The sequence below is a fragment of the Brachyhypopomus gauderio genome, chromosome 12 (assembly GCF_052324685.1).
Source record: "Brachyhypopomus gauderio isolate BG-103 chromosome 12, BGAUD_0.2, whole genome shotgun sequence".
Lineage (NCBI taxonomy): Eukaryota > Metazoa > Chordata > Actinopteri > Gymnotiformes > Hypopomidae > Brachyhypopomus > Brachyhypopomus gauderio.
Window position 1 is genome coordinate 2,744,804 of NC_135222.1, and position 21,994 is coordinate 2,766,797.

General features: G+C 42.9%; 2 protein-coding genes and 1 long non-coding RNA gene across 8 annotated transcripts; 2 read left to right on the forward strand and 1 right to left on the reverse strand.

Annotated features, from left to right (window-relative positions):
- Window positions 1-370: 370 nt before the first annotated feature.
- ushbp1 (Usher syndrome 1C binding protein 1) lies at window positions 371-7,006 on the forward strand. The gene is made up of 14 exons (XM_077024423.1): window positions 371-549; window positions 1,239-1,324; window positions 1,406-1,548; window positions 1,890-2,053; window positions 2,287-2,496; window positions 2,871-3,082; window positions 3,164-3,304; window positions 3,547-3,623; window positions 4,066-4,159; window positions 4,417-4,645; window positions 5,345-5,503; window positions 5,820-5,917; window positions 6,133-6,255; window positions 6,621-7,006. Exons 1-14 carry the CDS (start codon window positions 523-525, stop codon window positions 6,784-6,786), a joined length of 1,929 nt encoding a protein of 642 aa, XP_076880538.1. The 5' UTR covers window positions 371-522; the 3' UTR covers window positions 6,787-7,006.
- LOC143528631 (uncharacterized) lies at window positions 1,431-11,562 on the reverse strand. 5 transcript variants are annotated; one of them, XR_013134504.1, is made up of 5 exons: window positions 9,731-11,185; window positions 5,297-5,909; window positions 2,269-2,463; window positions 1,875-2,096; window positions 1,431-1,567 (listed from the first exon to the last, which is right to left on the reverse strand). It is a non-coding gene; the product is annotated as an uncharacterized LOC143528631 (long non-coding RNA). The 5 variants fall into 5 exon arrangements; XR_013134503.1 differs by having other exon boundaries at window positions 2,269-2,741; window positions 2,790-5,909; XR_013134506.1 differs by adding an exon at window positions 9,019-9,242 and having other exon boundaries at window positions 2,269-5,909.
- On the forward strand, window positions 11,396-20,007 carry nr2f6b (nuclear receptor subfamily 2, group F, member 6b). Of its 2 annotated transcripts, none has more exons than XM_077024425.1 (4): window positions 11,396-13,000; window positions 16,976-17,070; window positions 17,884-18,456; window positions 18,917-20,007. In XM_077024425.1, the coding sequence occupies exons 1-4, from the start codon at window positions 12,732-12,734 to the stop codon at window positions 19,189-19,191; spliced, it is 1,212 nt and encodes a 403-aa protein (XP_076880540.1). In that variant the 5' UTR covers window positions 11,396-12,731; the 3' UTR covers window positions 19,192-20,007. The 2 variants fall into 2 exon arrangements, with proteins under 2 accessions (XP_076880540.1, XP_076880539.1); XM_077024424.1 differs by having other exon boundaries at window positions 11,398-13,000; window positions 17,881-18,456; window positions 18,917-20,005.
- Window positions 20,008-21,994: the final 1,987 nt, after the last annotated feature.

The window sequence follows — 21,994 nt, forward strand, 5'->3', positions numbered from 1 at the left end:
TATATGTATAACTTGTTATTGATTTTTAATAGTAATGTATGATTGTTCTGGAGATGAGCAAAGTGTATTATTAATAACAATTGGAAAAAATATATATATTTGATTAAAAAGGGTAGTCAATATAAGCTAATGCTTCAGACTATACCTTTTTCGGTTATTGTTATCATTATTTTCACTATTATAACCATTATTATTTATTAAATATTATTTTACTTTCTTTTTCTTTCATGTAAATGAATTGGTATACATAAATGTTTATACATATGTTTATACGTATGTGTACGTATATATGTACATGTTTCTCTAAAAACCGAAATAAACTCTAAACTCTAAAACTCTAACTCTAACTAGCGAGGTGGGATGGGAATGAAAAGCCTTTTCCTGGTCTGACAGGAGTGCATGCCATAGGACAGGCACAGTGTGGAACTACTCAAGGCTATAATCACACAGAGTGAAAGCAGCAGCCCACTGTAGCCTGCAGCTCTACTCTGTAGGTTTGTGTTCTCAAGCAAGGAGTAAAACATGCGTAAGAACAGCAGAATGACAGAGGTGAGTGCTTTCTTCTCCACATTCTCAGCTACGGAAGACTGCCATTTGTGGTTGTTCGTTTATTTATATTATTATAGCCTACTGGAAATAGAAATGATTTTTCAGCAGTAGTAGATTTCTATGTAGGAAGTTGAAAATCTATTTGAAATGAAAATAAATGTAATTGATATCAGTAAAGTGCTCTTGTATTGGAATGGTTGCCGTTAACTTTAACTTAATTTTATTCTTTTATTGTTCATATTCCATATACATTGGTCACCCAATTAAAAAATAATTGAATAGGCTACTTCACTTAGAAATTAAATTCAACTGTATTTTTCAGCATATGTGTGTTTATAAATTAATACTGTAAATAAGAATCTAAGACGAGAGAATAAGAGTATTGGAATTCTGTATTTTTTAGGAATAGGAATACTGTATTTTTGAACATTGAATTAGTTGTCAGACACTCCGGAAGCAGGAAGTGTGGTTGCAGGATGTGTCCGCTTCCTGTTTCCTCTGCTCAAAACAAAAGGTCGCTGTACAGTAACAATAACATTATTCGTGGTTGTTTTTGTATATTCTCCACATCATATATGCAAGCCTGCAAAACCAAAACCTTGACATTGTGTGCATGACACATGGGCCCATTTTTAGGTAATGATATACTTGGAGGTGTAAATTAGGTATTTCTGGCTGGTGTGTCGCAGGAGGCGGACAATCAGGTGGAGGTGTCCGCGTTACTGCGCATCGTAGCGGAGCTCAACGTGAAGATGGGGGCCTTGCAAGCTCCCCGGTAAATCTCATGCTCCATGCCATCCACAGTTTGCCCCACGCTGGGCACACGCACCTAGACCATTTTTCCCCTGTCTCCCAGGGACCTGGAAGACCCTGAGGCCCAGCGGCAAACCAGCACGTCCATGTCGGAGCCGAAGTCCAGAGCACTGGCAGCACAGAGCGACCCAGTTGTGGACGCTGCCACGACACCACAAACCATGCGAGACTGGCGTGAATCTGAAGGTTTTATTTACACAGAGCCCTAGCATCAATCACACAAAATTGCATATTAGTAAGGGCAGGGTATTATTTAAATCATTTTCATTTATTTAAAATTCTGCCATCCTTTTGTTTCCCCAAAACATAGTTTTCATTTTCCCACTAGTCATAATACATGCATGCATAACTCATTCAAATATTCAGAAATAAGAATAAAGAAATCATATCTCTTTAACTGTGATATCTTGACATTGTTTTAATCAATGCAAAGACACTTTGGCATTCGGTAAATACAAATGAGGGAGAAGAAGCCGTTTCTACATTGCACATATACTTTATAATGCACTTACCATGCTCGTCCACAGGAGGGCGAGAGGACCTTTGGTCAGAGGTCCAGCAGGCTCTGTCCACCCTGGAGGACTCTGCCAGGAAGGGGAGAATGTTTGTTGGCCGACACCTTCACAATGATGGAAAAACCCAGACAGAGCACATTACCGCCGCACGCGAGACCTGGGTTCAGGCAACACACGTGAGCTCCCAGTGGTCCACTGGTTTAACATTAGTGACATCACCTTAAAGGGGAAGTTCAAAAAGGGCCGATGAGGCTAATAGCAAAGGTTACCTAGGAGGAGTCCATTAGCATTATGCAAATTAAGTCTTGCTAACTGGTCAAACAAGCTCAAAAAGACAACCCTCCCCTCCACAAAAAAAAAAAAAAAACAACAACCCTTAGATTTAGAGGACCTATTCCTTTAATCTCAGGTGTTGGAAGAAATGGAGAGGGAGCTTGGTGTCTCATATCCATCTGCAATGCCTTCTGAAGAGCGTCAGCGATACCAAAAAGACATCCTCTGCCTTGATAAAGTCAACCGAGACCTCCGCACCAGACTCCAGAATCACCAGGAGGAGCAGAAGAGCTCGGAGGCAGCCATTTTGGATCTGGAGGAGGAGAAGAAAAGACTTCAAGAAAAGGTCACCTACCACATCGCAATCGTTCACCACATCACCTACCACATCGCAATCGTTCACCACATCACCTACCACATCGCAATCATTCACCACATCACCTACCACATCGCAATCGTTCACCACATCACCTACCACATCGCAATCATTCACCACATCACCTACCACATCGCAATCGTTCACCACATCACCTACCACATCGCAATCGTTCACCACATCACCTACCACATCGCAATCGTTCACCACATCACCTACCACATCGCAATCGTTCACCACATCGCAATCGTTCACCACATCACCTACCACATCGCAATCGTTCAAGTCAGACTTTTAATAAACTGATATCTATTGGCATCTAAAATTTATTTTTATGACAATAGTTGATCGACCTCAAACGAAAATGGCTGACTGGGACCAGTAGCTCCCCTCCGATAAGTCTGTCCCCGTCCTCTAGCAGGACCTCCAGCCCCTGCTGGGCATCTCCTTCGTTCCCCGCGTCTCCTCTGCTGTCACGCAGGCTGCCTCCCTCCCCTCCCGCCTCTCCCTCCCAGCCGGGCTCCGTGTTAGAGGCAGAGGTGGAGCGTCTCCAGAGGTGAGGCCCGGGCCCCGTGTTGGCAGGCTGAATTCCACGTGGTCTTCCAGGGCACTCACAGACACGACTCTCTGTGCACAGGTGCCTGGAGAGGCTGAAGGTGAGGAACGAGCGGCTGGCGGGGTCCCTGGAGAGGCGGAAGGGCGAGTTGGAGGAGGTCAGCATGGCTCTCAGCCGCCAGGAGGTCGACTGCTCCGCGCTGCAGATGGCCCTGGCGTACTGGTGCGCTGCTCTGATCAGTACATGTACAGTATGTATATGAGGGTAAATGTTAAAGATTGTTCATGTTGGTGCATAGGGCAGGATTCTCTTCACCTAAACCGTCAGTACACCTAAAAGGACCTTGTCTGTACAAGATTCTTCAACCTTAAATTAATCTATTTTCTTTTTGAGCTTCTGGCTGACCCTTAACGGGTAGTATGTCTGTGTATAAGAGAGACTAATACTGACTTTGTTTCTGACAGTGAGGAGTGTGAAGAGGCCTATGATGATCTATTGTCCCTGTATGAAACCAGGAAACAACAGAATGCTGTGTTGGCAGGTGCATTACACACTCCGCTTCACACTCATGTTACACACACACACACACACGTATTCTCTCTTTGTGTGCTTGTCTCTTTATCATTATTTTACACACACACACATACACAAACACATATACACACACACACATATACACACGCGCACACACATACACGCACACACATAAACAAACACACACTCACACGCACGCTCACACACATACACAAACATATACACACACGCGCGCACACACACACACGCACACACATACACAAACACATACACACACACACACACACGTGCGTTTACACACATACACAAACATATACACACATGCGCACAAACACACACTCACACTCGCGCTCACACACATACACAAACACATACTCACACACACACCCACACACACACAGCTGTGCGTGGCCTCTCCTTCACGTTCTAACAACTGTCTCTCATTACAGAGCCATGTCCACCACAACAGATTGACTGTTTGACTGCTGTTCAGGGGGTGTCATCATGTACACCAGACGATGCCATGATGGCCAGGCTGAACAGGTCCTTTATGTCTTCCAGTTACACGCAGCATCTCAGCACTCACTTAAAAGTATTTAAATAATTTGTAAAATTAGGATTTAATGTAGTTTAGAGACTGGAAAGTGACTTTGAAACTAGTCAAACCAGTGACGTTCCATCATTTGATGCCAAGTCACTGAGCCACTAGTCCTACACTGTCTAGGCCAGATTTGCATATTCATGTTTTTTCCTGTGGACGTAATCTGCACTTGGATCACCTTCCTTTGTCATTGTGCTAGTTTGTCTCCAGAGGACTTTGAAGACCAGACAGGAGTTCTTCAGCAGAGAATCGCCCGACTGAAGCAAGACAGGGCGGCAGTGTGTATTCCAGAGCAGACGAGGACCGGGGAGGGGAAGCTCAGCCCAGATACAGGCACATTGGCGGGGGCTCGGAGGCCTGGCGCTTCTCCCTCCAGCCACCCCAAAGGAGAGAAAGCTGCACTGCTACATGAGCTAGTCACTGTCAGGGTGAGATCTCATATTGCAATATTGCATTATGTGTAACACTTAGGTCAGGGTGAAGAAAGTGCTCAATAAGAATTCCAGTTTACATTGTTGGTGATTGGAGGAAAATGACTGAGAGATCAGGGGTGTACTGAGGGATCAGAGTACTGAGAGATCAGGGGAGTACTGAGAGATCAGGGGAGTACTGAGAGATCAGGGGAGTACTGAGAGATCAAGGGAGTACTGAGAGATCAGGGGAGTACTGAGAGATCAGAGTACTGAGGGATCAGAGTACTGAGAGATCAGGGGAGTACTGAGGGATCAGGGGAGTACTGAGAGATCAGAGTACTGAGGGATCAGAGTACTGAGGGATCAGAGTACTGAGGGATCAGGGGAGTACTGAGAGATCAGGGGAGTACTGAGAGATCAGGGGAGTACTGAGGCTTTTGCAAAGGGCAACAGATTTAATTGTCTTTTCTATAGCCACATCACAGGTATTTGCATCTGTTTTATTAACTTTTGTGTAGTTTCTGTTTTAGACTTACCTATACTTGTCTTCAATTACTACTGTATGTATTTTTATCAAGGGGCATTTCTCAGCAGAATATTAGACCACCATAGAAATATCTTTATTGTATCATGATTGCATCACAAATACTTGGACACAGCGCGAACCTTCTGAGGTGACCAGTGGTGGTCTGGTTTTACTGGGCTGACTGGCAGGAGGAAATGTCTGAGCTGAGGGGGCTCATCCATCTTCGGGAGAAGGAGAGACTCTGTCTGGAGCACTCGCTGACAGTGCAGCAGTGTCAGGATGTGGCCGGGGCGGCGATCACCAAGTGTTTGAAGGAAGAGCTCGTGGACTGGAGAGCAGAGCAGCAGGTGCCCCGTCAGCTTCCGTGCAGGAACATGTAGGACCCTCCTGCTGTGGCTGCTCCTTCTGTTCAGTTGAAGCACATGAGCTGGGCAGTTTGGTAGAGACCTAGAGACCTGTGACTCATTACACATTTATGCTGCATCAGTGCAAGCATCTGAAACACTGTAAACGTGTGAAATCTGAAACACTGTAAACGTGTGAAATCTGAAACACTGTAAATGTGTGAAATCTGAAACACTGTAAATGTGTGAAATCTGAAACACTGTACGTATGAAATCAGAAACACTATAAACGTGTGACATCTGTGCTTCTTTGTTTTAGAGGATGGATGAGAATCGGACCAAGTTGGAGAGCGGAGGGGGAACTCCCAGGGCCAGGAACCATGTCTTCATCAGAGAGCTGCAAGCAGCCCTACAAAGGTGAAGGGGGAGAGGGAATCTCAGGAGGTCTCAAAATGGTCAATATAATAACAAAAAGCATAATTAATTATGTGAACCCCCCCCCCCCCCCCCCAATAGAATTAATTCGATGTTGTGGTGAATTGACGCTTTTACATTTTTTACTGTGAATCATAATATATCTTAATTATGAGCTGACGAATGATCTAATGTTTGTTTCCTGTTTCCTCCTGCAGGGAGCAGAAACTGAAGAAGACCGTGAGGACCTTACGGGAGGATCTAGACTCTGTTCTCTTAGACTGCACCACTCACAGGACAGTCAGCAAAGAGGAAGTGACCCGCCTCTCTCTCTCTCACAAGTACAGCATATGGTTCATTTTTGAAAATGGAGACACTGTTTTCTTCTGCAAGGGATTACTCAGAATTTGGGAAGCTAGCTGTCTCTCAGTACTGGAAGTAGTTAAGCCACATTAATTATTACAAGAGGAGCAATAATGACAAAATCAGTAACTGGCTATGAGACCTCTATCAAATATGTAGTTTGCTTAGGCTACATTAAGATGGAACTTTAATAGTTTAATAGATAGAGTAACAAAATTGACACCTAATTAACAAAAGGGCTTGAAATTCCATTCCCCAACATATAACAGTGTTGTTAAAGACTGTACCACTGAACAATCGGATTATGGATGGTTGAATTAATCTCAGGAATTTCTTTTCTTAGCAAAGCCGTGAGTGCATACAGGAGCGCTCGCAAGAAACACCACGAGCAGCTGTGGAAACTTGAGAGGCAAATAATGGTCGTGGGAGAGCGTCAGAGCGCACGAGTGGCTGAACTCAAGAGGACGCTGGGGGCGCTGGAGTGGAAAAAGGAGGAGACCACGCTCTGAAACAACAGATCTGTCCTCAAATACACATTTTACAGACCGTTTGTTGAAGCGTTAACAAACTAACAACTCCATTAAAGAAAGAAATAAAATTAAAGAAGGGAATTTAGATGAGGATGCATTGAGTTTTTTATACACTTAATAGCCTTTATAAAAGGATTAATAAGGTATTTAATGGTCTTTTATGTTTTTTCTAATTGTATTATAATTATGATGATGAGTATTATTGTTGTTTTATTATTGTTATTATTTGTGTGTGTGTGGAAACAGTTTGCTAATTTACAATGTAATAATTGCTGCACCTTTTAAAACTCTGTATGGACAACCTAATTGCAGATGAGGGTTCTTTTCACCAGTCATTCTGTGTGTCTATATTATTGGAGGCATATAATCCTGCTTATTTAAGGGTGTCTTTGTAGAAAGACTAGGAAGACCAGAGATTGCGGGTAAGGGGCGCTGTATTTACTAGAGGTCACGTAATTTTCCTCATGCAAAACACAACACGCCCTGCGAAGATCTGGTCCTCCATCCGCTCGAACAAAAGGAAGAGGACAAAGACATCCCGGGCTGAAGAGTCCTGGCTTGGCCATTTGTCCCCTCCTTTTACTGGGTCCACCTTTCCCAGGCCTGAACCTGCCCCGCCCCCTCAGCCTTGGGGCAGCCGAATGCAGCTGTGAATGCTGGTCAGGAGGTTGAGGCAAAGGTTGAGTGTCAACCCCCCCGGGGTCAAAGGCCAACCTGCACCCTCGTTGAAGTGTGTGAATGCAGGGGTTATTGGGCCATGGTGAACTGTAGCGCTAGCCTGAGCTTGCCCTGTTTGTAGTGCACTTATCATCTCCACAATCTGCAGTGGGTGAATCTTCAGCGCAGCAGATAGTCTTCATATATAACGAGAAATTTAACGCTACATGTACACTGTACAGTAACGGCAACAGTTAATTGTGACCATATGATTGCAGCTAGATTCTTTGAGACCAATTGGGTTCATTGATTTTTATTTTTTTACTGGGTCTTTACAAGTAGTCGTACACATGAGGAACACACCACAACATCAGGACGAAAAAAGAGTGACGAGAAGAGGAGGTGCCATAAAACTCCAGCATCTGTTGAATGTGGAGTTTAGTGATGCTCAGATGCCTGGGAAAAATCCTCACTGTTGGAGGGCAATGACAGAGGTTGTCAATCACAGCCTGGGGAATGGATTAATACAGACCCCCTGGTTCTAAAGCATACACGCTTTCTCTCTCTCTCTCTCTCTTTCTCTCTCTCTCTCAACACACACACATACACGAAGGGCACTGACCCACAGGGTTAAGGTCAACTCATTTACTCCAAACATCCGCTTCTCATTTAAATACGTTGCCCCACGAGTCGTATAAAGAGATCATGGTAGGCCCTATCACTCTGTTTTTCTCACAGATGTCAATACAGCCTCTCCCTCCCTCTGTTTTTGTCCATCTCTCACACTCATCTTCCACAATCCTCTTTGCACCTTTCACGTTCTCTGTTTAGGGGGAAAGAAAGCACCTTTTTTCTGAGATAAAAAGAGGTTTGACCTCAATCGAGCGACCAAACAAGCCTTGTCATCCTCCAAACCCACTCACGTGCACGCACAATGACCTCCGTCCCGTAACGCCGCATGCACCCAGCACGAACACATCAATACAAGCATCCCAAGCACAGCATGGGAGACCGGAGCCCTGTTTGCCTCCTCAATTAGCCCCAGCCTCAGCGCAGCTAACCTCACACGTCTTTTGCTTCCCCTCTGAAAGGGAGATTAGCAAGTTGACGGCTTTAAACATAAGGGACAGGAGGAATTGGGCTGCTGTGTTGGAAACAGCTTTTAATCCATTTATCTAAAGAGATATCTTTAGCGAGCCCTTTAGAGCCTGACTGTGAGACCTCAGCTAACCAATGAACTGCCTCAGTAATGCAGCCCTGACTGCAGACAGTGTGATGAGTCGAAATGAGTCAAAACAAACTGAAAGTGTAACACAAGAACAGAAGAACGCTGTTAACTTCAAATATGCTTTCTATTACAGTGTATATATATATATATATATATATATATATATATATATATATATATATATATATATATATATATATATATATATATATATATATATACACACACACACACACACACACACTTTTATACTTGTTAGATTGAAGTGTGAGTGTATTCACATTTGATCAGTATATTAAACATCAGCTCATTTCAATAATAATCACCCAAGTGTGACTTTTCCACCACACACACTCTTCTGTTTCTGAGGTAACGTTGGTGTGGTTGTCCTGGCCTCCCTCGCTCTGGTGTCACACTAACAGATGTTTGGTTTCGGCCTGTCTTGGTGCTCTGTTTATTTTCCATTGCTTGCCCATTCTTTAGAGGTCAGGGGCCCTCCAGGCTCAAGAGAAGGAGAAGGACTTCTCGTGTGGTTCAAAGGCCAGGAAGCCTAATCAACGTCCAGTGAGAGATCACACGCTGCTTCAGCCAAAAGTTCATAAGCCCAAGAAATGGTTAAAGTTTAAACACATCACACGCATTCTTCCACACCTGAAGCCAGAGCACAATGATGGCCACCGTGCTCTGTTAGGATTTAGTATGCGTGGCTCCTCTGAATCTTTGCTCTTCTCGGGTAAAACATTTACAGTGCCGTTCTTTCAGACTGTGAGTGGAATGGTGCATTTTTTTACACTAGGCAACCTTGTGTTCATCATGGCACAGACAGTATGGTCATCTAGATGGAATAAGCCTCATAAGGTATTTGAGGTTAAAGACTAGGCCGAAAAATATGCGTTGCTCCAGAAAACATGAACTCGGTGTTTGGTGTCCACAGGGAGTGGACGCAGTACAAGTTGAGTAAGCCTGTGTGACAACTGCTTTGCCAGTAATGGACTGCTCACTGTGTAAGAATGTGAGAATGCAAAAATCCGAAGTTACCAGACTCCAGCAGAGAGCAGCTGCATTCCTCTTCTGCAGTTCAAAGACCAGACCAGCAGTGCAATCTCAAGAAGACACACACACACACACACACACACACACACACAAACCCAAAGCAAACGAAGGTTGAAAGCATACCAGTCACAAATAACGGCACCATCTATCATTTCAATTGTCTGCTGCATACATACATCCTTGTCGCATGGCATCTGTTTTGAACATATGTAACAAGCATTACCCACTAAGCTATTATAGGCAGTCATGGCCTGGTGGTTAGGGAACTGGTCTTGTAACTGGAGGGTCGTGGGTTTGATTCCCAGACCTGAGGCCATGACTGAGGTGCCCCTGAGCAAGGCCCTTAAACCTCAATTGCTCACTTGTATAAAAATGTAAGTTGCTCTGGATAAGGGTGTCTGCCAAATGCCATAAAAATGTAAATGAAAAAAAACTTATAAATTGCAAAATAGACACTACAATCAAACAACAATATCTAACGGTAGATTTTTTTATGTTTAGAAAAGGATGAAAATAAATCGTCCCATCTTCTGTGTCTAAAGGAAGTTTTATTCAGGATTTGCAAGTAATGAATTAGAATTTCAGCTCAGAGACCGAGCACAAGGGGGGGGGGGGGCTGTACCCTCCCCCTCCTCCACACACGCTTACCTCAAAGGGCTGTAAGATTAACACTAGTGAAGGGCCACTGATAACCTCCCCACACACACTCCCCCAGCCAAGCTGCATCCTCCAGCTCTGCATCACAGCTTGGGTTTTACACGTGAAGAAATTGACTCGGTTTGACGCTCTCATATAATGTAATCTGACATGCCTGTGTGTTTACCTCTGAGTGCCCAGCAGAGAGATGATGTAAAGGATTCTTCTAGTTATTTTTTTCTGTGGTCCAAGCTAGGTTTGGCTTGCTTTCTTTTGCTGTTGCCTAGGTATTTGTTACCTTGGTTTAACAGGCAATAATAAGTAAAATGCTACCTAAAGATCACTGCAGGTTACTTGGAGAAAGGAAACTTCAAGCTTATGTGTTCTGCTCATATATAAATAATGTAATAAATACATTTAGATGCACTGTGGCTTAAACATCCTACTGTTTATGCAAACAATTATTCAACATGGAAACCGAAAGAATCACACTTCATAATTGTGACAGAACAAACCTGAGAATGAAAAAATAGATGCAGAATTACTGTGCAGCTCTGATGTTTATAAGGTGATGTAGTTTATAGATGCGGCATGATTTATTGGCCGTCAGCTCATGCTGTGCTGTGGTGGTGCTGGGGTTAACTGCCTGTGCGCGTGTGTGTGTGTGCGGCTCGCGCTCGTGTGTGTGTGGGGAAGCAGGTCTAGGGTCAGGGCTTAGCGTGGACGGGTAAGCGTCGGCAGCAGTGCATTCCTCTCTGACTGCGCGAGCCCTCGGCAGCCCACTCGCTGCTCTTTGACTCCAATGTCCATATATGGCAGGCAGCGCCATGGCAACCGGAGGGCTTGAATAGCAGTGTCAAATCCCTGAGCACACAGACGAGAGAGAGAGAGAGAGAGAGAGAGAGAGAGAGAGAGAGAGAGAGAGAGAGAGAGAGAGGGAGAAAGAGGGAGAGAGAGAGAGAGAGAGAGAGAGAGAGAGAGAGGTGGGGGGAAGACAAGGAAAGAGGGAGAGAGAAACAGAACAGGGTTTGTTGACCACTCACCGCAGAGGCGGGTTGGCTGTTCCTTCACCCCGGACAGTTGAGGTAATTAAACGGGCTTTCTCGATTTGTTCTTACTGAAGGACAGAGAGCAGGAGAAGAAAGAAGGAAAGTGGCAACTGTTTGGGACCGGCTTCCGGGAAGGCGGTGAGCTGAAGACCTGGAGGACGAGACCAAACCAGCGGAGCGACGGAGACTCTGAGACACAGATGCGGGCAGAGCGAAACTCCCCGTCCTACACCGCCGAGAAGACCCGGGACTGTGTTTCATCCACAGGAGAGGGCGTGTGTGTATGTTATTTATGTGTGAGAGGGAAAGAAAGAGAGAGGGAGAGACCGAGAAAGAGAGATAGAGGGCACTTCCTTGAACTTTGATCCTTTAAAGGGAGGGTAGGAGGCACTGGGTGGAGAACTGTTTATCATTAGAAGTGTAGTCTCATACCCCTGCTAGCTCCAGGGTAGCCTACCATTGAAAATCTGCTATAACTGTATTCCTACGATACTAAACAACACTGGCAATCCAACATGTCTTTCAAAGTTGAGGTTGAGTGAACATTAGTGGACTGATACAATGTACAAAAGCAAGGAATTATTGACAGAATGCCAGTTTCTGTTTCTCCACACCATTCTTTTAAAACGTGAGTGGAGTTGGTTTGCTCTGTGAAGCACTTGTGTGGTTGAACAGGAACACGCAGTGAGAACTGGTTTGACTGGTTAGTGACCTGTGGGTAGGGCAAATGTCCTAGCTTTGCCTGATGAAGTGACACAATGTTTTTAATGCTTGCTAAATGAGGCATTTCGGTTCATTTTGAGAGGTGTTGCCCTTTTGCCCCAGTTTTGGTGCGGTATTCTGTCTTGTGGGGGTGTCTGATCTCTAGTGCATGTTTATGTGTAATTTATTGTTTCCTGTAAAAAGGGCGAGTTTTATTTTTCTCACTCTTGACTGAACTCTGAACTGCATGGTGAATCAGACTCAAGGGCCCTGGACAATTCCTGTAAAGTTAAAAGAATCGAAAGATCACTGGGACAAAAAGAGGAAGTGAAAAACACTGTCGCAAAGAAGAGTGTTTGTGGACCTACTGTGGACTCTGTGAAGGTATTTTGGGCAATTTATTTTTGTAAAGGCTAGTAGATTCATATTGTGGTTTTGAGGACTTCACGCCACTGTTTACTTCCAGCGCTCGTTTCTCATTTCAAGAGCTCAGGTTAATGTCTGCATCTTGAACTCACACGCGTGCTCAGACAGGTCTAAATACTCAGTACTGGGGGGGGGGGGGTAGTGTTCGAAGACCCCAGTGGGTACACACAGCGATGGCCATGGTGGGTGGGGGATGGGGTAACCCTAATGGGAACACCAATGGCCTCGGGGAAAAGGTCTACCTGAGGGGGGAGGAGGGCGAGAGTTCCCCCCAGGCCGGGAACAGTGATGCGGAGGGGGCAGAGGATGACAAGGCTTGCGTGGTGGACTGTGTGGTTTGTGGAGACAAGTCAAGCGGAAAGCACTATGGTGTCTTCACCTGTGAGGGCTGCAAAAGCTTTTTCAAAAGGAGCGTGCGCCGGAACCTCAACTACACCTGCAGGTAAGAGAGGCCATGCTTAAAAACTGCTGCAACTCTTCAGGGTTCTGGACACCTGAACTCTGTCTTAGTGTAGAAGTAACTGCCTCTGGTCTGGCTGTAGACAGTAATGGGTGTACATGCTTAAAGCAAACATTAATTATGGGATTTTTAACCAAATGCTATACACAGTGACCTAAAGGCAATTTGGGTAATAGGAAAATGCACATCACCAAGGCTTAAATCACCCAGTTGGACTCAATATTACTCAAATTCTTACAAAGGAAATTAAAGACATTGTAATCCAAGTTAAATGTTTAATGTTTCATATTTTGGGTGCAGTAAAAAGTAATACAAACTTAATTGGCCTCTCAATGCATATTTGTCTAGCTTTCACTACTGTATGAACCATTGTTTTCATATGGTAATTGTTATTAGGGTTCACACACGTAGTGTGGGAAACCCATTGTTTTTGCTATTCTTCTTCTTCTTCTTCTTCTTATTATTATTTTTCTCCGCATAAAACGCATACTGCAGCCTAGAGCGTAAGTCCCAGAGACACCAAACTTGGCAGAATGGTGTATTCTCTTTGCGAGACCGTGCTAAAGTACAGAGACCCACATTGGCCTGACGCAGCATTTTGCATTTTGGTCCATATCTCCCACCCCATAGGTCCTAGAAACAAAATTCCACTTCAGCTGCATTCCTTGCCCCCAGACAAACAAAAAAGCCTCAAGAACCATTAAGCTCCGCCTGCTTAGATTTTTTGCTAATTTGCATAATATGCAAAACCTACTTTTTTATACTAGTCCCTGGTTTTTCATCGGATCCCCACAAACTTGGTGTCAAAATATTCAGGAGAATCTCATTATCAAAGTTGCTTAAAAACATTTTGACATTTCCATACAGTTTGGTTGTCACATGTCAATCAATAGCTCTGAGGCGTGGCCAAATTTACAGCAGCTATATCTCAGCAATGCTTTGACCAATCTTCATGAAAATGTATCAGTTGTTAGGGCACATGACTCAGAGGGCACAGGTAAAAGCTGGCCACGATTGTCCAACAGAGGGCGCTATAACATGGGAAAAACTGTTTCTCAGAAACCATTAGTCACATCAAGCCAAAACTTTACAGGCATCATCAGGGGCACAAGTGGTATCAAGGCACACAATGATGACATCATCACTCAAAAAACATGGCGCCATGAGCGAATTAATTTTAATTTGAATTAATTGGCCATTTGACAGACTTACCATTGGCCAATCAACATGAAACCTCACCACTGTGCATATCTCAGGACTATGTGTCATGCTGTGCAGTTTAGAATCATTTGGCCACTTGGTGGCGCTATTTGTGAAAATCATGCATAACTCCTCCAAATTTTCACTTAGGAACATCCAACTTGATTCTTTTTATTCCTTGGATTACACCTGACAACTTTGCAATTACAAGTCCTATTAAAAAATGCAAAGTTTTGTCACATTCATCAATGGTTTGAAAATAGCTCTTTACGAACTAGTCCTAGGAATTTGATCCAATTATGGAAAAATTGGCATGAGCATAATCTGTAGACTCTGGAGGTAAAAACTGATAAAAAAAATGTTGGATTTTAAAATTTTCAGGTGGACCCATTTTTCCATTATATCCTTCTGGCCATGCCATAAATGACCTTTAATGCTATAACTCATTAACCATGTAAGTGATCCACTCCTAATTTGAGAGGCTGTTATAGACTGAGGTCCTTGTGAGGTGGCCCAAGTTTGGTTCAAATTGGCCTGTCAAATTGGCTTGTATGATTCAGCTCAATGAGGTCTATAACATTGCAATTACATGTCATAACAAAAAGTGCACTGCCTGACCAGAAATGAACCTTTTAATTCACCAAAATGTCCTATTTCATTACTGAGATTAATGAGACATCAGTATGGTAGTGCTTGGCCTCCATCTAGTAGCCAAATTCCGGAACTGACTGAAAACTATTGCTCACATGAAACACCACACAAACACACAGAAAGCTGATCTCAGCATGTGATTTAGTTCTGTGATCTAAATCATTTTGCCAATACAATTTCTTTTGGGCCTTTTAGTGCCTCAACCGAATCTTTTTTTTACATAAAGTGCACTGCCTGACCAGAAATGAACCTTTTAATTCACCAAAATGTCCTATTTCATTACTGAGATTAATGAGATATCAGTATGGTAGTACTTGGGCTCCATCTAGTGGCCATTTTCTGGAACTGACTGAAAAATATTGCTCACATGAAATACCACACAAACACACACAAAGCTGATCTCAGCATGTGATTTAGCTATTTGATCTGACTCAATTTCCCAATACACATTATTTTGATAATAATGGCCTTTTGGGCCTTTAGTGCCCCAATTGAACCTTTTGCACATTGATTTATTTATGCATTTTTTCCACTCAAACAGCTTCTTTTCACTTTTGGGTCTAAAGGACCTATTGGGCCTATTGCCTATTGAGGCCAAGAGGCCTATTCGTGTGTGAACCCGCCAATTGCCGCTTGCGGCTATATTTGTTTATGTTCTTGCAGAAAAGGTTAGAAATGATCTTTAATCTGAACAAGTACTGATTAAATTACAGGAATACAAAGCAATGTGATGCTACTATATTGCTATCAGGCATTAATATATAAAAGCCATTAAAAACAACAACAGGAACAAAATTGTTTATATATGCAGTTTGGGAGTTTTATAGTGACAAAGCAGTAACACTTTCATTTGATCTGCTATAATGCTGAACAAAATGGTCCTATGAGATTCTTAAACAACTGATTTAAAATGCATTAAAATACATTTACACATGCAATTCAAAGACTCTTGGTTTACAATACACTGAAAATTAGTTATATAAAGAACTAATAGCCAGCGACCTGAAAAGACTATATGAAGGTGAAACCTCATTAGAATGTAGTGTAAAAATGAAAGGAAAAACATTCTGTTGTCTAAAAACATGTTTTAGCTCAGGATTGTTTATTAAACAAATTCTGAGTCCCTTAGAGGAAAAAGTTTAAATAATTTAAATCAGATTGGTATTTGAAATCCTCATAAATCTTTCTTGGTTTCTCTTCATCTATTCACTGCATTTGACAGCCGAGTTTATCGCATCACCATAGAGATTCTAGTCTTCTTAATCCTACTTCTTCTTCTATGCACCATTAGAAAAGGCTTTTTACAAATGGATAAAGAATGCCACTGCCGAGGCAGCTTCAGAAATGCCCAAATCGAAGCGCATTTTTTCAGCTGTGTCAAGGTTGTGTGGGCTGATGGTTTACCAAGGCCAGTTATTTGATAACTCCTCGAACATGGCACACCACCAAGGCCAGCCATCTCAGGAGGTCGATTCAATGGGGTGCATGGCAACCTGGCCATTCTGTGTTTATAGAATCAGAGCCAGGCTTCTGGACTTTTCAATCACCCATCACTAAGCTGCCTTTTATGGAGTCAGAACCACTGACCTCCACTATGGAAGGAGGTTCTTGTTGGTCCTATAGAATACAGTGTTAAAATTCAATTGCTTTTACTAGTTTGCATTAATCTAGTGGCAACCAGTTTGTGCTCACATATTCTGAATACAGGAACAGAACATGATAAAAAATGTTACGTAGTAACATCTGATATAAAAAATAGGCTACATGGGAAAAATATCCCATGTGATGATGTTGAACATCCAGAATATATCAGTTCTGCAGTGGCATGATTTAAATTGGCAGGATATCTAGATAAATGCAAAGCTGTAGCTGTAAAATAACTGTAAAACAGAGAAACCACAGTGTTACTAAGAAACTGATTAAAACAGTAAATTACTGAATTTAGAGGCAATCTGAATTATAATGAGAACCATCAGAACGGACGTGAAACTAATGGAAATAGATATGCTGATTCGAGACTTAAGTGATTTTGATGCCAGCGTTGGTCATGAACTGCAAGAAACTGTTATGCTAATTGATGTCATCGTGTTTTGTTCTGTCTGGCAGGTCAAACAGAGAATGTCAAATCGACCAGCATCATCGCAACCAGTGCCAGTACTGTCGTCTGAAGAAATGCTTCCGTGTTGGCATGAGAAAAGAGGGTAACTGTGCCAGCTTCCACTGGACATCTGGCAAACTGAAATAGTAGAGAATGTTGCATGCTTGCAGAATGACTGCCAGGGGTTTGTGTTCAGTATTGTGTTAAATAATTATATTGACCCTAGAAAGACCTATTTGTGCTACACATTTCGATTGTGCATGTAAATGTCGTGAATAAACACATTTCTATGGCCCGTCTTTCCAAACAGTAATATGTGAGTGATAACAAGTCAAGAACTTGATAGGATTCATTCTTTTAACATAAAAAAACACCTAAACATTTTTATGTTAGCATTTCTTGTGCAGAGAGAATATATATTTATAACAAATATTATAAATCAACTTTTTTTCCTACATCCATAAGAAGTCAGTGTTTAATATGAAATTTGAACATTTCAAAACTCAGACTACTTATGGAATCAGCAAATGGTGATATCACCTTGGCATTCATCCAAAGGTTCAGTAAGGCTGAACCTGTGAGCTTGGCAGGCTCTGTGTCAGGAGCATATCTGTTCTCAACACCACCCAACATGGATGCACCAACTATAAATCCCTATGACACAAGATTAATGACTTGTTCACAATGTACAACAAAAGTGAACATTGATATTCAGTTTTGTGGATGATACAGTGTTCCCTTAACTAGGTTATCTATCCAAGTTACCAAAATGTATCATAAACTGCTAATATAGACGAGGATCTTCTTAGTTGACAGCAGAATTATCTATTCTATTAGCAACCTCCTTTCTGATTAGTCATATCATTTGCCATGTCTATAGAATAATCTCGTGCTATATGCCTTTCCCCTGTAGCAGTCCAGCGTGGACGAATCCCTCCGTCTCACCCAGGCATTAGTCCCACTTCAATGGTAGGGGGTGGCAGTGGGGGGCCTGGCGCCCCAGGAATGGGAGGAGACTTCTTCAATGGCCAACCGGCACCTGAGCTCATCTCGCAGCTCCTGAGAGCCGAGCCGTACCCGAACAGCCGGTACGGGGCGCAGTGCGGCCAGCAGCTGGGCGGCAGCAGCAGCGCCGTCATGGGCATAGACAACATCTGCGAGCTGGCCGCCCGCCTCCTTTTCAGTACCATCGAGTGGGCCCGGAACATTCCCTACTTCCCCGACCTGCCCGTCTCTGAGCAGGTGGCCCTGCTGCGGCTCAGCTGGAGCGAACTGTTCATCCTGAACGCGGCCCAGTCTGCCCTGCCGCTCCACATGGCCCCGCTGCTGGCGGCCGCCGGCTTCCACGCCTCGCCCATGTCTGCGGAGCGCGTGGTCTCCTTCATGGACCAGGTGCGCGTCTTCCAGGACCAGGTGGACAAGCTGGCGCGGCTGCAGGTCGACTCTGCGGAGTACAGCTGCCTGAAAGCCATAGCCCTCTTCTCCCCAGGTATGGAGTTGCTGTGTAAGTTAACCACATAATTGAATCAGGACATTCATCCATTAGGAAGAAAAAGGCTCCACTAAGCAAAAGGTCCTTGAAAACTGCATGATATTAAAAAAATTCATCACCAGTGGGACCTTGCTCATTCATTGCACATAAAATGGCCACTTGTGCAGTTTACAGCACTTTGGAATATGTGTGGGAACACTTGCTCAGTTATATAACTTTCTACTGACAACTTATAAATAATTCCATTAATCTCTGTATGAGAGCAGTTTTTTGTTTTTTTGCATTTTTGTTGTTGTTTTTTTTGTCACTTCAGGTAAACCATAAAGCCAATACAAACATAATTTACTGAATGTGAAACTGCAACTAGAGCACTCTCGGCCTTCTGCAAATATGTATAAACAATACACAATTCCAAACCGTCACACATCAGCCAACACATATTCACTCTCTCCAACAGACGCATGCGGACTGACAGACCCGGCTCACGTGGAGAGTCTGCAGGAGAAGGCTCAGGTGGCCTTGACCGAGTACGAGCGTATGCAGTATCCCAGCCAGCCGCAGCGTTTCGGACGCCTCCTGCTGCGTTTGCCGTCTCTGAGAGCCGTGCCTGCCAACCTGATCTCTCAGCTCTTCTTCATGCGCCTGGTTGGCAAGACGCCCATCGAGACGCTGATCCGGGACATGCAGCTCTCGGGCAGCTCCATCAGCTGGCCTTACGTGCCTGGACAGTAGCTGCGTCATTAGCATGCGAGCCCATGGCTCACGTCTTCTTGTTCTATGTGGGCTTAGGTTTTCAGTATGTGATTTTTTTAGCTGCTGCGTGAATGTTAATTTTGCGTTATATTCAACACTCACTAGTGTACATGGTGAAGGATAAAAGGTCAAAGGTCAATACACCACCACATGTCCTTAGGCAGATTAACTGGTTCACTCAGTTTTGATATACCTCAGGTTTTGTTTTTTTTGTTTGTTTTAATAGCAAAACAGAGATGAGCCTATGATATATAAATAAGCACTATAGTAGAGCATCGACAAGAAACTACGTAAGAAAGTATTGTAAGTAATAAAGGAAAGGGTGGTAAATCGATGCAACTGCAGTCTTGAAGAGATTTATCAAAATCTTTGTACTGTGATAAGTTTGAAAAAGATATGGCAGAGTTTCGGATACCCTAAAATAATTACTTAATGATTTAAACATGTGTAGTTTAGATGAAAGCTCATGAATGTGTTATGGACTGCATTGCTATGTCATAAAATTTGGCACAACTGACCACTTGAAAAATCAGTGGTGAATTTGTATCAATACAGTCACATTGTTGGAATACGTCTTATATACTCCTACTTAATTGGGTCCAAAGCAAACACACTTTTCATATGGTTGACCATACAAATATCCAATATTTTGCATACAATTAATAAAAACAAAAATATTCATTCAAGAACTTTGGTAATTTTGTGGATTATTTAACTTGTAATGAGATGTTTTGCATTGGATCTTGAATTTGGTGCAACCTGAAACTAGTTAGTAAAAGATAAAGCTTTTGGACATATGACACCTGAGTAACATTTTAAACTCACAAGTAGTTTGAATTAAGTACTAATCCAGGTTGACTTGTGTATAAAAACAGAGCTTTAATACAGTTTTGTTCAATAAAAAATCTTCATGTACAATTCCAAATGCTAGATTATTACAAAGTGCTTTGCTGTCAAAAGTAGATGTTTTGCTGTCAAAAATGCAATGGATGCACTAACCAAACAGGTCAGTTAACCCATTCTTCTGCGGATACACTAACCAAACAGGTCAGTTAACCCATTCTTCTGCGGATACACTAACCAGGCAGGTCAGTTAACCCATTCTTCTGCTGATGTACTAACCAGACAGGTCAGTTAACCCATTCTTCGGATGCACTAACTAGACAGGTCAGTTAACCCATTCTTCTGCGGATACACTAACCAGGCAGGTCAGTTAACCCATTCTTCTGAGGATGCATGGTGGCAGATACCTGCAAACAAAAGGCAATAACGCATTTAACACTACTGTGTTGGTAGACACATCTAGGGTTGCCACCTAGGTCTGACAAAAAACAAGGACACTGTCATACTGACACAGGGTGGGGGTGGCAGCGAGTGTAAATTGTTGGCGGGGGGTGGCGAACGTGAATTGCTCCGGGGGGGGGTGTTGTGGTGGCGAACGTGAATTGTTGACAGGGGGTGGGGGGTGTAATATGGACAAAAAAAAAAATTGGATTTAAAGTGTGCAGAAACAGTCTAAATAGTCGTTTGAACTAACCTAGTGAAAACCGGGACATTAAAGGATTTTTTTTTTTTTTGCCGGGGCCGAATATTAAAAGGAAGGAAAACCGGGACAGTCATGTGAAAACCGGGACAGGTGGCAACCCTAGGCACATCTGTGCAAAATGGGAACACAGATATGTAATATCTACTGCCATCAAAGCTAGCAAATAGATACATTTTGCAGACAGCACTTCTCCAAAGTCGCATATTTTTCCATTTTATTTAAACAAAACATTACCACAAATGTGAAATGTGAAATAAAATATCCACAGAAGTGATAAATATTTATCTGGGGCAGTCATGGCCTGGTGGTAGGGAACTGGTCTTGTGACCAGAGGGGCGTGGGTTCGATTCCCAGACCTGAGGCCATGACTGAGTTGCCCTTGAGCAAGGCACCTAACCCCAACTGCTCCCCGGGCGCCGGGCTACGGCTGCCCACCGCTCTGGGCAAGTGTGATCCACAACCCCCTAGTAATCACTATGTGTGTGTGTTCTAACTGCACAGATGGGTAAAAAGCGGAGGACAAATTTCAATTGCGGTGAAAAATCACAATTGACAAAATATGGCACATTTTAATTTTTTTATTTTACGAGCATGTATCCAATTTTTAGTTCAAGTCAGCAGTGACACAGAACACTAACTGAGCATTAAATCCAGAACTCGAGGCAGGGACTAACTGGACCCTCAAACATCTGACAGAAATCCAGTGGATGTTATCTCTTAGATATAGGCCCTTTCAGTCGCAAATACTGAGTAGCCTTCTAAAGCAGGCTCTTAATTGGTTCATTAAGGGTGACTGACATCGAGAATCTTGCAGTGTAGTGGTTACAAACAGAGGTAAGGAGGGTAGAGACTAATGTTCAAGTCAAGACGAGCCCGTAGAAGTGAAACAATATAGGCCAAAGGGCATTTTCTCTATTGAGCTGTACTTCATAGCAGGAGTAGATCCTGACTAAATTAGATTAGAAAAGAAGACAATTGACATCCATGTGTGTTATTACAGTTTTTTATTGTTGTGTCTAGTGATTTATACCTCAATCCAGTCTGTCCAGTATTTGGTTCAAGCAATTCAAGTATTTTATTTGGTTCAAGCAATTCAAGCAATTAAGAATAAAATGCCAAATCCATATTTTCACGTTTGTAAGTTTTTTATTAATTTTTTTAATTGACACCGTATTGTACTTTTTCAGTGCTCCTATCCTAAAGTATGTTTGCTTATTCTTCATATATATATTTTAG

Coding starts and splice junctions, on each gene's coding strand:
- ushbp1 (XM_077024423.1), top strand. CDS start 523: ATGCGTAAGAACAGCAGAATGACAGAG. Junction 4,646..5,344: donor ATGAGCTAGTCACTGTCAGG/GTGAGATCTCAT, acceptor GCTGACTGGCAG/GAGGAAATGTCTGAGCTGAG. Junction 5,918..6,132: donor CTGCAAGCAGCCCTACAAAG/GTGAAGGGGGAG, acceptor TTCCTCCTGCAG/GGAGCAGAAACTGAAGAAGA.
- nr2f6b (XM_077024424.1), top strand. CDS start 12,732: ATGGCCATGGTGGGTGGGGGATGGGGTAACCCTAATGGGAACACCAAT. Junction 13,001..16,975: donor AACCTCAACTACACCTGCAG/GTAAGAGAGGCC, acceptor TCTGTCTGGCAG/GTCAAACAGAGAATGTCAAA. Junction 17,071..17,880: donor TGTTGGCATGAGAAAAGAGG/GTAACTGTGCCA, acceptor TTTCCCCTGTAG/CAGTCCAGCGTGGACGAATC.